Here is a 16,524-nt window from a genome sequence, read left to right as displayed (position 1 = left end):
GCGTTTTATTAGCAGGGGGGAGTAGGAAAGCACATACAGTGCATTGTTTCCTCTCAAATGCTGCATACAACGTCTTGCAGGAAAACATCCATTCTGTTTTATAAAATACAGAGCGCTGAGAGGAAAATATGAAAGTCAGGAGACATCAGTTTTACCTCTGTGTTGATAGGGAGTTATCCAAATCTTTTAGCCTAAGGATTCACTGAATTTAGGAGGGAGGTAGCCCAGGAACAAGAAAAGAAAGCTGTGTATGAATCATGAAATACAACTTGAAAACATTCATAAAACTCAAAATCACACCCTCAGGAGGAAATCACAGCACCCCCTTCATTTCTCCATTGCTCAAAGAAGCAAGCAAATGCTCTTCTATGAAGAGCTCTATTCTGGTGACTGCGCTAATACAAACATCAAGTTAAGCTAAACTGCAAGGTGAGCTGGATTGGGATATCCTTTTCACTCTGGAAGAGATTGTGCTCTGCTATAGAAACCAAGAAATCTCCTACTGGAGCTACACTGCAAGTGAGATTCAAAGGGAGCCACAGAAGATAGAAGTGGTGTCAGTTCAGAGGTGAAGACACAATTCCATAATAGCAGGTGCCAAAAATGAACACCTAAAGGAACAACAGCAGCAGCACAAAGCTGTTAAGAGGAATTGGCATCTTCCCCAGAAGCTGCAGCGACCAGTTCATTTTGGGGGATGAGAATTATTTATACTGTAGAAATAGCAAGGGATTAAAACAAAGAGCAACAATGGCTGAATCCGTGGTTTTTGATAAAACAAAAGTAGAGATGTGCCCTTAATTAAATGATTCTGTGACACCTATCAACATTTCTTACTCGAATTTAATCTGCTACTGTTGCTTGCAAATTTTTGTTCACAAACCTTCTTTCAGATCCCATGTACAGCAATGTTTGCCAGAAGACACGGGATGAAGGAAACATTTTGATTAAATTTGCGATTACGTACGACCATACAAAAGTTGCTACTTCCAGCTGTAGTTAAATATCAGGCTTTCAAATAGCTCCAGCAGTTTTATCAGCAGGAAGAGTTTTGATTGCCACTGTACATCATTAAAGTTTTAAACAACCCTCTGCTGTGCAACCACACAAACACACGAAGACAAATAGTTTATGCCTAGGTAATTTAAGTAGTATCTCTGCTCCCAGCTGAGAACTGCTTCCACAAATGCATAATGTCCAATGGTTACAGCTACAGAACCATCAGCATTAGATACTAAGACACATACCTGGCCATACAGGTTAATTGCTACAAATGCTTCAAATACATATGAAAACATCCAGTTTTATCTTTGCATATAGAACTTACATGTAGAAGAAAAATCTATTACAAAATGAATAACCGAGGTTCATGCCAAATCTCTCACTTTTTCCACTTAAATGTTTAGATTTTTATATGCTTACTCATATATAAAATTGCATCTATAAAACATTCATTTCTTTTTCCAAAAGAAGAAGGAAAACAAAAAAAAAAAAAAAAAGGTCCACAAAAAGAATATAAACCATGCAGTATTTGTTTTGGAGTTATTCCAGTCTTTTACACAAATGCTTTTTGAGGTTTCCATAAATGCTCATCTATGAAGTTGCCTGAAGTTTGAAGAACCATTTTCACACACACACACGCACCCCACTGCTAAATCCACCACATCTTCTGGCCTCTAAAAACACCACTAGTTCCCTCAGGTCTATAGGCCTTTATCTTTGTATTAGCTGATATATTTTCTTCCACTTGTGCACCTGCAAAAAGTATGCAGAAAGAATGCCCGCTAAATAATTTTACATTAGAATAGCATGGATTAAGTGATCTTGCTTAAAGAAATTTACCATTGTTGTTACTTCTACATCCCCTTAACAATTACCGCTCTTCTGCAAAATCACCTCAGTTGAACTGGAATACTTCAAAACTGTGTTCATGACTTAAAAACAAAATTTTCAAGTCCATTTGGACTTTACAAAAAGACTATCCCCTATGCTTTGAGAATCAAGCTCTACTGTGAAGTTAGATGAAGACAGCTATAAATTCCAAAACTGCTTCTCCAAGAAGCACTGAAAACACAAACTGCCCAGCAGTACAAAAATTCATGGCCTACAGACCTGCCCTTGGAACACTGAGGAAAACTTATCATATGATATTACCAAACTTGTTTGTTACTGTCAAACACTGAAACCAACTACAGATGGCATAGATAGGACAAGAGGGAATGGTCTTAAACTGAGGCAGGGGAGGTTTAGGTTAGTCCAGTTCTGGGCTCCCCAGTACAAAAAAGACAGGTATCTCTTGGAAAGAGTCCAGCGGAGGGCCACTAAGATGGTGAAGGGCCTGGACCAATATTGCTATTGTGATAGAAGAAATTAATCCTTATGTTTACAGAAATTCAGTTTCCTGGTGACAGTGACATTCCCAGGCAATACTATATGGTGGATGGTTAGGAAGCTCATTTACAGTTTGTATATTTCTAAGGTCAGAGCTGTCATCAGGATGACAGAATTCCCTCCATCAGACACACTACAGTGGCACCAAGGGCTGAACCCACAAGGAGCTACCCATGAATTGAAAGAAATTCCAGCATTAAAAGCAAGTTTGAAGTTTATACCGGTTTTGGAAGGAGGCAAAAATCAAATAAATAAATAAGTAAAAAGCTATGCCAAACACTTTAATATTAAGACTTGGCCAACAGACAGACAAATTTTAGTGGCTGCCACCTTTTGAACTCTGTTTGAATTAGCCTTTAAAAGACCACAGTTACAGGAGAAAAGAAATTTCTTTGACTAATGAGTCCAAAGAAGTTTTTCAGGTAGAGCTGCCTGAGGTAAAAGCAGCCAAGTCTTTTGACTTTTGTGTGGTGCTGAAGGGCTGGAAAGCGACCAAGTGAAACGGTGGCAGTGGGTAAAAAATAGAGAAGTAAGGAGAGACAGGAGCTGGGAGGAGAGGAGAAAGAGTGTGTGTGTGTGTGTGTGTGTGTGTGTGTGTGTGTGTGTAAAAATCTCCTTTCCACCCATTGCCACTTGTGGACAGACCTCACAGGGGTCACAATGCAAAGGAAATCACACAATAAACATAGTCAAGTGAATGCAGGACTCCAGAGGAAACTCCTGCCTTCCACACAGCCCCATGGGCTATCCTTGTGTTGGAAGGAACAATGAAGGACAACCAGAGTCAGACTTGGTGAGGTGTTCTGGAGCTGTAATGTGACCTGTCTTACTTTCTGCCAAGTCAAGGTAAACACAGTGAGATTTTTGCCACAGCGTGACTCGCGTGTTATCTCTGAAGTTAATTTGCTATGTCATGCTAGCAGTAACAGTACAGGTCTGGGGGGTAAAAATGTTCACATGAATTACTTTTATATACTTCCTTATGCCAGAAATAATTCTTCAGGCACTCGAATGCCTTCTATCCAGTTTCAAAGAACAAATGCATCAGTACTTTGCAATACAGTATTTTTTTTAAAGGAAAGATCCACTGTGAGCTACAGTTTGAGGATTCCTGGCAACAGGAGCAGCAGCATGCCTCCATTCTTCTACACCTGCTTCTTAAGAGTATTTTCTGTGAGGGACACCAGGCTTGCATCCCTCACACAGTGAGCTACCCTCTGCTCACAGAAATGCCTTACGAAGCTACAGGACACAGCTCAGCAGCACCAGCCACAGAAGGCAGTGACAACGAAGCACGCTGACTCACAGAAGGTTTAGATTAGATGTCAGGGGGAGGGAGAGAGGTGAGGTGCTGGCAGAGGCTGTACAGTGAAGCTGCAGATGCTCTGTTCCTGGAGGTATTCAAGACCAGGTTGGATGGAGCCATGGGCAACCTGGTCTAGCACCAGATCTGGAGGCTGGTGGCCCTGCCTGTGGCAGGAGGGTTGAAACTTGATGATCCTTTGAATCCCTTCCAACCCAGGCCATTCTTATGATTCTACATCTCAGTGACTTCTACAAGATGGGGAGGCACCTCCAGACTTCACTTTACATGTACAACCACATGTGATTATGCTAGTTCAACCTGTGGGTAAGGAGCTGGCTGAGGCTCACCTCTGCCCTGTCAGGTTGTTCGTTTCTCCAGTGAAAAATGAGTTAACATGAGGTATGACGTTTGACCTCACAAATGCCACCCTCGCCAGCATAAAGAAATATTACGCTATCCCAAAACTAATGAGTTGCATATCGAAAAACAGAAACACACAAAAAAAAAAACAGATTAAAGAAGAGAAGCACAGAAGTAACAATTCACTCTTATTTCAAGTCCTTTAGCTTAGACAGCTGAGGAGGAAGAGGGATCTGTGAGATCCAACAACCAACCTTTATTTTGCTACCAAATTTCATTGTCTCATTTAGTAACTGCTTGATCAGATGTGAAGACTAATTGCTGCCATGGGTTCCAAAACGCACTCTGCTATTCTAAGGGTTTTTAACAATGAAGCACGAACCATCAGACCTGAATTGCCTTCCGTGCAAACAGAGTTCAGCCGAGCAGGACGTCAGGGTGTGCCCCATGTTTGCAGTTAGCATTTACTTTTTGTTTCTCTCGCTCATTTTAAATCGACAAATCCAGCCAATATCACTGCTCGCTACTGTTTGCAAGTCTCAATCTGCAGCCAATGCAGATTAGCCATTTTGCTGGTGAAATACCAAGCAACACATGCTGCCTTGTGCTTGTCACCTAGCAGCCTCACGGGAATGCAACATGAGACGGGAAGCGCAATGAAGCGGCAGAAGAATAAGAGGTTTAAAAAGACAGGAAGAGAAACAGCTCAGAAAGAAACTTAAATTAAATGAATTGCTTTTCTATTAACCCTCCTTCCTGTATAGGTACAGTTAGCCAAGGAAAAAAGTAGAAGAACCGGTGATTTGCCAGGCTCTATCAAGAAACACTGGAGGCAAAATTATTTTGACAGATGAAATTTTAATAGATTTTCAGCTGTCTTAAAACAAACAGTCTGATTTCCTATACAGAAGTATTCACTCTCCCAGGCTCCTACACACTTCACTTTTTTCTAGTCTGCTTTTGCCTCAAACCATGCAGGTTAATTTGAGTGCTAAGGACAATACTGTGTGGAGCCCTCAGTTTTACAAAGGCTGGCAAGCTATAATGCAACGGTCCAATGGAGCAAAGCTAAGTGTTCATTTATCAGACATTTTTGCCCTTGCACACAAAGCCAGGACAACTCAGACAGGTACAAACACTCGAACCGCTCCAACGCCACATGAGGCTGACCTGCAGCACTGGGTGAAACATTTGTGGCTGTGAGAATATGGCTGATACAGACCAAACTCCCTTCAGCCTTGGCATCCCCAGACAGTTTGTCAGCTTCAGCAGTGTCCCAGTCAGCACACAGAACAGATTTTACAAGTAAAGTCACATGGTAACATATTAACTGTATGGAGAAAATGAGCCCCTCATAATCATTACCTCCCTCCACCTTCCTTTCAAAAATAATGTATTATCATCCCAATAGGAGAAGGCATGTAAGCTTTCGTATCTTGCTGCCCAATTACAGAAGGAATTCTGCCCTCCCCCTACAGCCTGCACAATGGTTTCTCTATGTAAATCGCACATACAATAACGGTCTAAGAAAAATTAGTACACCATTAATCCATCAGTAAGGCTTCCTTCCCCATCTCTGCACTGTGGCATGAGTTCTGGGTAAGGAATGCAGCATGAGAAACTTTACAGAAGTTAGGCAGCAATTGGCAGCAGAACTGATCCACTTGAAAGCAGAGCACAGCACAAATATAGCAACTAAAAAACACAGTGACCAACTGCAAAAGAAATCTCCTGTTGTAGAAGTTTGTCAGCAGTGAAAGGAGTTAAAAAACAACCTTCAAAGCACAGATTAAAATCGTCTCCTAGTGTACTAAGAGCCAAGCTCAAGTGTATACATCCTGTGTTAGTGTTCCTGCTTCCAAACCATTTTCTAAAGCCACAATTTACTCTGACTCAGAACTAAAATTCTGGTCAAATAGCTACTAACTGCTCCCAGAAGTAAAAAGAAATAAAACTCACTTTGAAGTTCAAATGCCCTTGAAGAACCAGCCTTCTCTTACAAAAGAGACCTTACAGCAGAATTGAGTCAGCCTTACACTTTCCATTAACAAGCCAGTGCTCTGGCAGCACTGGAGGAATTACAATCAAGTCATTTTATCAAGTATTTTAAAAAACACACAAGCACACGTATGCACACTGCAGTTTGCCAGCTAGTAAATGCCCAGGTAACAGTAATTCATCATCATGTCACAGGTGTAAAGTTGAATTTGTTCTGATTTATGGCAAGTATGAGGCGTGGTGGGATAAGTACCTGATAATCCCTATTCCAAAGAAAAACTCAGAACAAACACAAAGACAGTTGTTTAAGGTTTCTGATAAGATATACTCCACGCTGTGCATTTCCAGGGTTCCTTCAGGGGTGCCTAGCTCACATCCTAGATGCTTCTCCTCTTCTCTGTAGAGCAATTACCATTACTGTCGCAACATCAGCTTTACTTTGCATGTCTGACCTCCTCTCAATCAACCCTAATAAAACAAAATACACTTAAAATTTTCCAGCAGGACCACAAGACAATCCTCAAAGACCCACCCCACATGTCACAAGAGGAGTCTTAAGCAGTTCATGGTATCACAGAGAGAGGAGAGCCGAACCTGCCGAGAAGACTTGCCACTAGCCACTACTGGCCACAAGAAACATCAACGAAACTTAACCCACACACCACACAATCAGAACCTTTATGTTTCCTACACAGGAAATTAAAGTTATTTCCAGATTAATATAAGCCTCCATAGTTTCAACCTGAGGAAAAAAAAAAAAAGAAAAAAGAAAAAGAACTAGACAAGGCAGCACCACTTCTCAGCTTTTGTGCTGCCTTCTTCCTCCTGCTCCCACCCCACCTGCAGCTCCCAAGTGAGCAGCTCAAGGCTCTGGGTAGGACCTGGGTGGCTGACCACCAACACCGACCACGAGGGTGAAAGAGAAAGCGAGTCACCTTTTCTGCGTGGGCTCCTGTAGGTCCAGTTCTCATCATCCTCGTCTACCTGCTGCACGCAAATGGAGGAAAGCTCACCATCGCTGCGAAACAATCTCTTTGTCTGCCTTGACAAGGAGGAGAAATTTATCCAGCTTACAGCACGCGAGAGGGAGCCTGTGTTTTGTTTGAGTTTGAAAGATCTCGAAACACACTCCTTTTTCATTTTCCTTTAAGCCAGCTACCGGCCTTGGTTCCAAAACGACCTTTCTGAAACTGTTCCCGTCTGCTTTCTCGGGGGTTTTTGTGGAAAGCTAAACAATTTCAAAGTGACTTCCATCCAGGTCTGCCCTCGCTGCGCTTACAGCAGCACCAGTGTGGAGGCAGGTCACCGTGCCAGCACAGCTCCCCCGGAGCTGTTTGGATACAGCGCTTCGCGAGCTGCCAAAGAAAACAAAGGGGTTGGAAAGCAGCAGAAAGTGGCACCTTGCAGCGGCTCAGGCAAGCATGTAACGGCTGAGCAGAATATAGCGCCGAGGCACGTGTTTTCTCCATTCTCCACTCAACAGCAGAAGCTGCAGCTCCTCTCTGCTCCCTGGCATCGCCCTGTAGGAGCGCATATGATCCAACCCACTGCCCCGGTGCGTCAGCAACACCCCATGGCAGCAGGCAGGGCTGGCAGACCCACCGTGCTTCCACTCCGAATGCTGGCTGCCCCGCAATCTTGAGATGAAAAGCCTGGCGGAAGAGCTCCAGGAAGACCCTCCTCACAACACAACAAGCTGCGTGGCGGCTATCGCTTAGGATTAGAGTGAAATACGATCGGCTCGCTTTCCTAAAAGCACAACCACGGGAGCAAAACTCCTCCTTTATTCAGGCTGCTCGGTGGCAGCGCAAACTTCTGAACTCTGAGTGTAGAAATAGAAAAGCACTTGTGTGCCTCTGCTGATCTGGAGAGAAGGAAAACAATATCCTGGTGCTTGTAAAACTGCACAAGCATCCTGAATAGAGAGTGTTGAAAACGTTTGTGCCCATGTTCCTAGTGGTAACATTTAAAAATTAAAGGGAAAAAAGCAAAACAAAACAAGTGCATAGAACATAAAAACCACAATGAGGCACTGGCAGAGATCAGATTCCCACCGGTGCAACAGCTGCTCAGAGACAGATTTCCCAGCTGTGCCACGTTTTGTCACTTTCCCTTTAAACCAGCATCTGGAAAAAGCACTCCACATTGCGAAGGTATTAAAGAATCAGACCCTACCAGCAGCTGGTGCAACACTGGTCCTTGCCCTGCACACCAACTCCACTGGAGGGACCAAGCCTGGGAGTCAAACACAATATGTTAAAGGAACTCTCTGCTTTACACAGCCTCCAGATATCCCCCATACCAGGTCCATTGATGGGATTTTTCACCAAAATCATTCAACTCTGTGTCTCATCACAAAAGAATACACCTGAATGCACAAAGCACCCAATAAAACCATTTCAAGGAGAAGCTGGTAGATGGGAAGCCATAAAACTGAACTAAACTAAGCTAAAAAATGCTATCTATCTGAAGAATAAACATGAATGGCTTAGCATCCTGATGATGTTAGTTCAAGAACTGTCAGCTTAAGAAAATGAGAGCACAGTTTCAACTATCATGCCAGGTTTTTGCTATTGTACAACATGCCCTGATCCCCCAGTAGATGCTCTCATGGCCCTCTGGATTATGCTGCATGGCCTCTTCAAAAATCATTTAAAAACAAAGGCTTTGGCTTCTTCTGAAAGTTATGGTTCTCTGACTCATAATAAGAGGATAAGGTTTAACCCACTGACTGGGAGGCAAAGAGCTAAGTAGTGTATCAGATTACCCTATGAATCAACCAGGCACACCAAAGTGACCTTTGGCTCCTACAACACAGTACAATGGGTTGGCCAACTGTCTTCTGTAAATAATTTAATAGGCTGCATTTAAATTGAGCTCGTCTGGTGAAGTAATGTATATGTACGTACAGTGGTCTTCCACCACTCCCCAAAGTGATGGTGTAGTGGGACTGAGCGGGTGGGGAAATGGGAACACATACTGTTTGTTAACAACTGCTCTTCTCGCTACATCATTGCTGAGTTTTTCTTCTTAGAAATACACCTCTTCTGTTGTTTGTTTGTTCGTTTATTTATTTACATTTCTTGATGAGACAAGAGAGTTGGGTAGAGTTTTGGAGAAGGAATTCTTTTGATGTTACTCTTGAGACTTTTAGCTTAACAGGAGAACTTGAGAATGTGGTTGAGACATTCAACCACTAGAATATCCACTTTAAGACAGTCTGTGATCAAACAGGCAGGATTTCATGTAAAAATCAAATAACGTGTTTTAAGTCAACTTACTGGCTGTTTCTTTTGAGAAAAAGCAATCATTGAAATTGCCTGTAGTGTAACAGACAGGGAACTGCTAACCACCACAGCTATTATTGTCTGAATTATACAAACCCAGACATATAAAAACCTGGCAGGAGATGCAGGATCACAGACATCCATCCCCTCTTCACTGTGCCTCTTAGGAGCAGATTAGACAAAGCAACATTCAGGTTAACCCAAAATACCAGAATAAATCCCACAGATCTGCCTGGAGTCTTGGCAGCAATTTGGTTTTAAGAATTTTCCTAACCTGTCTGAAGCTCTGGCTTTATATTATGCTGCTGAGTCACAACTCCAATGAGGTGAGGGATAAAACATTGCTTTAGGTGGTAGACCATCACTATGCTACTGTTACTGTAAATACAAATTGGTGCGACACTTTGTTCAATGTTTGGCCTTATTACATTTCATTGCAGGAAAAGATTGGGATACTGTTATTAGCACAGAATGTATTTTTATCTGCAGGTGATGAGAAGCTCAGAATCAACATACATGCTCACAAAGTTGGATCAAAGTAAATTTCCCAAGATCAAGAGGAACAGTATTAACTGTTTGAAAAACAATATATAGTCGTTAACACAAATGGAATTACAGGTTAATCCATGCTTTAATCAGTAGCTAAGCACAAGGTCTTATGAGTCAAAAACTTACACGCTTTGGATTCTATTTGATTTTGTAATACCCTTTGTAAAGAGCTTTGAGAGATACAAGATACACATCCAATAAGCTTTGACTATTTTCTCCCTAACGAAGTTGTCGTACTTTTAAATAGGTTTCATATTTCCCAGGCTATGCAATTAAAGACGAAGGCATTATTTCTGACTAACTTAATACAAAACCATCTTAGGAAAGACTGTGAAGCAGACACAGAAGAGAAAAACTAGAGCTCAAAGCAGAAATATAAAATTCTAGAAATCTAAGTTAGCCCTCCCCCTAATTTTTTTTTAAAGACAAACAAAAGCAGGTATGTGTATATTAACAGGAGTTTCAGCATTTATCACAAAGCTGTTCTTCAGAGGATTCTCTAAAAGTTGTTAAGCAAACACATCTAATGGCTCACAGCCACCATGCTTCCCTAAGGCCAGCCAAAAAAAGAAGTAAAAGTCACATGGAAAAGCAAGGAAAAGGTTTTGGTTTGGTGTAAAATTCCTTCAGTACAGAAAAAAAACCACCCCACAACCAACTACCACCAACCCAAACACCGCAGAAGTGCTCTGTTTTCAGCTGGGCTGTGGTTTTTGGCACAGTTCATGCGTTAATTTAATTTTTACATTTCCTAGTCTATCATTTATGATGACTCAACCAGACGGCAACAGCAGTGATTCACAATGCAGCTTTCTGGAGTAGCAACTGTGCCAGTCACCAAGAGGGCACCTCCTGCTGAGGCTTCCAGGGTGTTTTCCTTAAGGTGATATCAACGAATTGTTATCTGTCATGATCAGTCATTATTATTGGTCATAAACCCGCTCAGAATAAGCACAGACAAAATCTTGCTGAAAGCCCGTAGACTCAACTGCTCACCACACAGCTCTGGCTGTGGATGCTACAGGGCGTAGGGTGACTCCACCTCTCTGAAAGAGGCTCCAGTGCCACCACATCACCCATGCATGATCACCTCTCCCCAGCACTGCTGATCATCTCTAGGCAGAGATGTTGGGGAGCTTGGCTACAGGAAGCCTGAATCTGACCTACATCAGAGGCCTTCATCTAGAGCATACCTGCTCTCGTAGACACCCTATAATGCGGTCACAGCACAAACCCACAGAGTAATCCATATTCCTAAGTTACATCTACAGAGACAGAGCATTACAACAGGATCTGAACCATCTGGTTAAGATGCTGGCCCTTTCTGTACAAAGCAGAGAGCAAGAAACTCTCCCTTCCAATCAGAATGGGCCAGAAGAGGGAGGGGTGAGGGTGGGAAAGAGTACAGAAAGAAAAAAGAACAAAATCAAATTACTTGCCCCAGATTGCAGAAAGGATAAGTAGCAAAGCTACGAGAAAAAAGTAGGTCTCCTGGTGATTGGCCTCGTGACCTACTTCAGCCCCATCTCACACTGAGAGCTACGCCTTTGTCATAACTACTATGGGGCCTTTGAAGGGCAGAATTACAAATCAAAACGTAGTTTATCTTTTGCTACCAATTTTGCCATTTTCTTAAAAAGTGTATATATGTGTGTGTATACACTTATACCGTAAGTAAGTAGGAGCTCCCCCGGACCTCAGCCCGGGGCTGGGAGCAGGCAGCCGCCAGGTGGCAGCAGCAGGCAGCAAGGCGCTGCTTCACCGTTGAAGGTGAGGAAACGTGATCTAGCTTTTAGCAATTTATTTAGACAAAGCCGGCGTTATCTCTGCTTAAAATGCAATTAACAATTTCAGTGCTTTTCGACTCAGGCACGGCTAGCCACTAAACAAAAATCGCCCAACCAAAAGCTCTCGTTCTGCCTGGGGCCGCTGCCTCCGCTTCAGCTCAGAGCCGCCCCGAGCTCTGGTTTCACAACACAAAATCTCTCTCAAAAGCAAAACATCAAACAATCCCAACCACAGGGTCACTCCCTCTCCCAAGTCGCAGCTTGGCTGCCTGAGCCCACTCACAACTGCTAGCCGATAAATCCCAAGTGCTGACAGTCCATGAAGATTAACTATCTTAAGTATTGCATTTTTAAGGAGGGATTATGTTTTCTGCCTGAAGATTTTATTTCATTTTTTTCCCAGCCATTCAGCTGCTCGTTGAGTCTCAAAAGGTGATCAATAACAGTTCTCATCAACACAAAGTCACATGCACAGCCCTGCAGCCAGTCCCCAGGCTGCTGTCCTCACTCACCCTAAGGATACACCGAATCAAACCACCCTAAAGCTGCTTTTTGTGCTCCTGACCCCCAAGAAAGTTGTGTCCTTGTATAAAATCTTCCTGTGTCACCTATATTTCTCTCTGCCTCTGTTTACTTAGCTCTCCCAAACACTGCTGTGAATGCATACACTAAAACCACTTCTGAACTTATAAATACAACTTGCACTGTTTTAAACTAAACTGTGAGACGTTTACCCTCTACTGCCTTACTCAGCATACACCATTTTCACACCAGAAAAGGGCTCAGATCAACTTTAATACCTGGATATGCACATGAAGCCTTGAAGCTTCCAGTTACATGAGAAACTGAGAGAGGTTTTGATGAAGCACAAGAAACTTGTAAGAGGTTATCCAAGTTTCATGTGGAAATGCTGACAGCCTAATTAAAAACAACTGGGAGCTACTTAAAAATCAATCAAAGAAACAAAAAACCTGTATAAAAACCCCCCACTTATTAACATATTATTAAGAGCCATTATGCTAGCAAGAAGGTATACTGGACAATTAAATCAAGGTCTTTATTTCCCACTTCTTTGATTAAGGGAACATCAGGGAAACAGAAGAGAGGACATGTATGTTGGCTTTGACGTAGAAAAGCCCTCTGCTGGTTAATATAAAGTAATTAACACACACAAATCCCATTGTTTTTAATTTTTATAGATAACAGAACCACAAAAAAAGGGGGTGGGGGGGGGAGGGAGGGAAGCCAGTGAGATGCATGGGCAGACTTGAGGTCTTCCACACCAAAAAAGCAGTTCACTTTTACACCCAGGTGCAGGATGGCTGTTGTGCCCTTTCAGGGCATTTGCACGCCTGCTTAGCCTGGTAAGCACAGAGGAAGTGTTGCAACTCTGGAGAGAATTTGTAAATGCAACCCAGCCCCGCCACGCCCAGAGGAATGCTGCAATCCCTTTTCTTCCCCCAACAGCCTCTAGGTTAAAAGAAATTCATTTCTAGGCGGGGGATGAGCACAAGGAATGTTGCTGACATGCAGACAGCAAGGAGAAAAACATGAAGTTTGTGTCTCAATTACTACCCTACACACATAGTTCAATGTAATTCCCATTAAAACAGCCCTGTTAAAAGCTTGATAAAAACGCACGAGAAAACTTCTAAAATAGCATATGGCCTCTGCATGCACTCTCTCTATATGGAGTGTCTGCGTATGTGCTCATTCCATATGTGCACATCTATGTATTCAGCACGAGCACCAACTGTGACAAACGAGAAAAATTCCCCCCTGCCATTTTGCCTTCTGCTGCATCCAGACCTGGAACCAACTCAACTTTTCTTTTGCAACCCTGAAACGCTTTAATATTTCCCTGTGTCCATAGTAGTTTCCAGGTGGAACAAGAACCAGGTAGGTAAAGTTACTCTTGCAGGGCTATGGGTACTCCCAAGTGGGCAGTATATAAAACATACCAACACACAGGATGAGCGCCTATTCATCAGCTGACAAAAGAAGGTGAGGACAGAAGGGAAAATGAAAACCCTGAGTAATCCTCAGTAGAAGAGGATACAGATAAATCAGGACATTCACACTAGCAGCAGAAGTAACGTTAAGACACCACTCGACTGCTGGTGTGTGAAATAAAAAGCCTCAGCAGAATAGCTGTCTAGATGGGGTTAAATAGTGGCAATTCTTACATTGTTGCCCCTTTCTGGGCAGGGATATCCAAATTGTGGGTTTTTCACTTTGCATCTTGTTCACAAATCTGAAGGAAGTGCATCCTCTAGCATTGCCCTGAGTGAAATACAGGGTGGGAGGGGTACAAAGTGAGAGAGAAATAATGTATTATTGAAATTACAGGTGTACAAAAATGTTTGTTCATCAGATTCTAACCTGTTGAGAGCACAGAAGATATCTGCCACAATACTGACATCCCAAATTAGCTTCTCCCAAGGAGGAAAGAAGAATTACCGACTTCTCAAAGCTATTTCCAATCCCTGCTGGCTGCTTCGGGAAGTTACACCCTGGCAAAGTTTCATGCTTTGATACTCGTTTTCAAATGAAGCCTCTCTGACATTTCACTATTAACCAGTGGATTAAATTACATGCTTCGTGTTCTCCTAGGGCTTTTTTTCTGCCCACAATGCCATCTGCTTGCAATACCGTACTGGCCTGAAAGCAACTTCAGGTTCTTCATCGCACAAGTTCTTCAGAACCTCCCTCTTTAGGTGCCTTGGAAGCCAAGTATCAATTCTGACGCATCATTAACCTCCTTCAGCATGCCTTCTACAACCAATGATAAAATACTATTCCTACCTATATACTTTGCTTCTTTTTTACTAAATGAGGTAAGACAACAGGCTCAGCTGCAGTCCTTGTGCCAAATCCAGCATGTTGTGAGGTCTTTCACCTTTTAGAAACAAGGACAGAAGCTCAAGTGTATTACCTGAGTTTGCATGCTGTCACAGGAAGAAGTGGTGCAGCAGGATATCCCAGAGCATGCATGGAAACCATCCCAGGTCCCAGAGCAGCGTATCACAACAGCAATATATTTACATGTCTTTGCAGGAAGTGAGGAAGAGGACCCAACATGGAAGCTAACTTCTTTCTTTCTGTGTTCTCCTTGTAGGCAGAAGTCAAAGCCATCAGACGCAAAAGAAAAAAGCATCAAGCTAATTTAAATAAAACATCAAAATCACATATTCAGTGTAGGTCTTGGAGAGGACAGTTTTTTACTGTAAAGAAATAAAATAAAGATTGAATCTGTGCATCCTCCCAGTTCTGCCTGCAAACTCACCAATACAAGCTCCACTGATCTAAACTCAAACAGAAAACAAATGATGAGAAGTTACTTATTATTTAACTTGCAATAAGGATCTCTTATTTACAGGCATCTGGCAAACTACCAGTAGTAGAAACAGATGCCCATATAGATATTCCTAAAGAAATAAGAGAACAGACATATGAGATTACATACAAAAGAAATTTATGCAGAAATACTTATTATCTAATCACACGCTCTATCACACACACCACATTCTTGTTATGCAACCAATTTTACTCATCCAGAGGAGCACACTGGCAAATAAGGAGTATGTTTTATATGCATTTATTCATCAAATAAAAAGAACAGTGATTTCTAGATGGGAACCACCACATTTTTTTTGACTCACATGCCTCCTCTACTACTTGTTCTGAACTCATTAGGTTGTCAAGATTATCGAGATTGCTTAAAGAGACAGTATTTCTCTACAAGATTTTTTTCCCCTGAAATTCCAAAGTGGAAAACACACCAGCTTTCTCAGCCAGCTTTGGCACAGAGATAATAGCATGCTATGTGGTTAATTGCTAACTCTCCTTCCTCCAAGGCATTGTGAGTCATCTCTGCATTTCACACTGGTGTCTTCCAAACAATTCTGGGTAAAACTGTACTACTTCATTCTCACCAAAGACATCATATGAGAGCACAATTACACTGAAGAGATCACGTTGAACAATTTTTTAAAGCATTCTATTAAAAATGTGCAAGGCAAATATTGCAGTAACTATTAATCTAGTCTAAAAATAAATTAAAATTAGCTTCATGAAAGACATCCTGGCATTTGCTGGCACTTACAGAATTTCCTTCAAGTATGAGCATGGCCAGAGCAGGATTTGCTCTTCTCATCCAATAGCACCTTTTCCCAAGCTTAGACAAACAGATGTTGGAATACACTTTCAATCTTTCCTCACAGACAGTATTGTTTTCTCATTAGGACAATTACTGAGCTTGGTAGGAGAAACCACCCACTTTCAGGAACTCTCAGCTTAGTTAATATTTCTCTGCTTAACAAAAGACCTTCATATATTAGGAGCTGTGCTGTTTACCCAATCCAGGGCTATTCTGTTTAGTTTAGGGCCAGGAAAAGGCAACAGACTGAATGCTCTAGAGATCACCTCACTGAAACAAGCAAACAAATAAATAAATAAACACAACTTGGCTACAGTACATTGTACTTGCCAGAAACTTTTATCACTGAATGGGTAACCATAAGAGATAAAACACAGTTTTAGCCGCTTTAAAGCTATATATGAAACAACAAAACAAACAGCCTGGGCAGCTCCTTTAAGGCTCCCACATTCTGACCTGCTTTTAGATACACTGTGAGTTATCCCTAGAAAAGCAACAGTCCAGAAATTGCTTGCAGCCCCCTCCCCACTCAGGTATTCAGTGGGAGCTGCCCCCAGGTGTGGCTGTAACACCATGCCTTTTCTTTTTGTTCTCAAGAAAATAAAAGTTCCCTTCTGGACAATCCCAGGCACTGATGAGGAGAAGGTGGTGGGAGCAGCTTTTTCCTGGAACTTCAACAAAAGCATT

At 42.2% G+C, this 16,524-nt stretch overlaps 1 protein-coding gene across 11 annotated transcripts in view; it reads right to left on the bottom strand.

The window, feature by feature from the left end:
* NHSL1 (NHS like 1) overlaps window positions 1–16,524 on the bottom strand; it is a 150,728-nt gene that overhangs the window by 80,994 nt on the left and 53,210 nt on the right. For 4 of the 11 annotated variants that reach the window (XM_085541594.1, XM_085541597.1, XM_015858393.3 and 1 more), the window contains exon 1: window positions 6,991–7,936. The exons of the other annotated variants lie outside the window; for them this stretch is intronic. In XM_085541594.1, the coding sequence (XP_085397720.1) occupies window positions 6,991–7,195 (205 nt within the window). In that variant the 5' untranslated portion in view covers window positions 7,196–7,936. Of the gene's footprint in view, window positions 1–6,990; window positions 7,937–16,524 lie in introns of those variants that run through there. 11 annotated transcript variants of the gene reach the window in all.

This window comes from Coturnix japonica, chromosome 3, assembly GCF_054131305.1.
Source record: "Coturnix japonica strain WE chromosome 3, WE-NBRP24, whole genome shotgun sequence".
Classification (NCBI taxonomy): Eukaryota; Metazoa; Chordata; class Aves; order Galliformes; family Phasianidae; genus Coturnix; species Coturnix japonica.
This window is presented reverse-complemented; position numbering and strand designations above follow the sequence as displayed.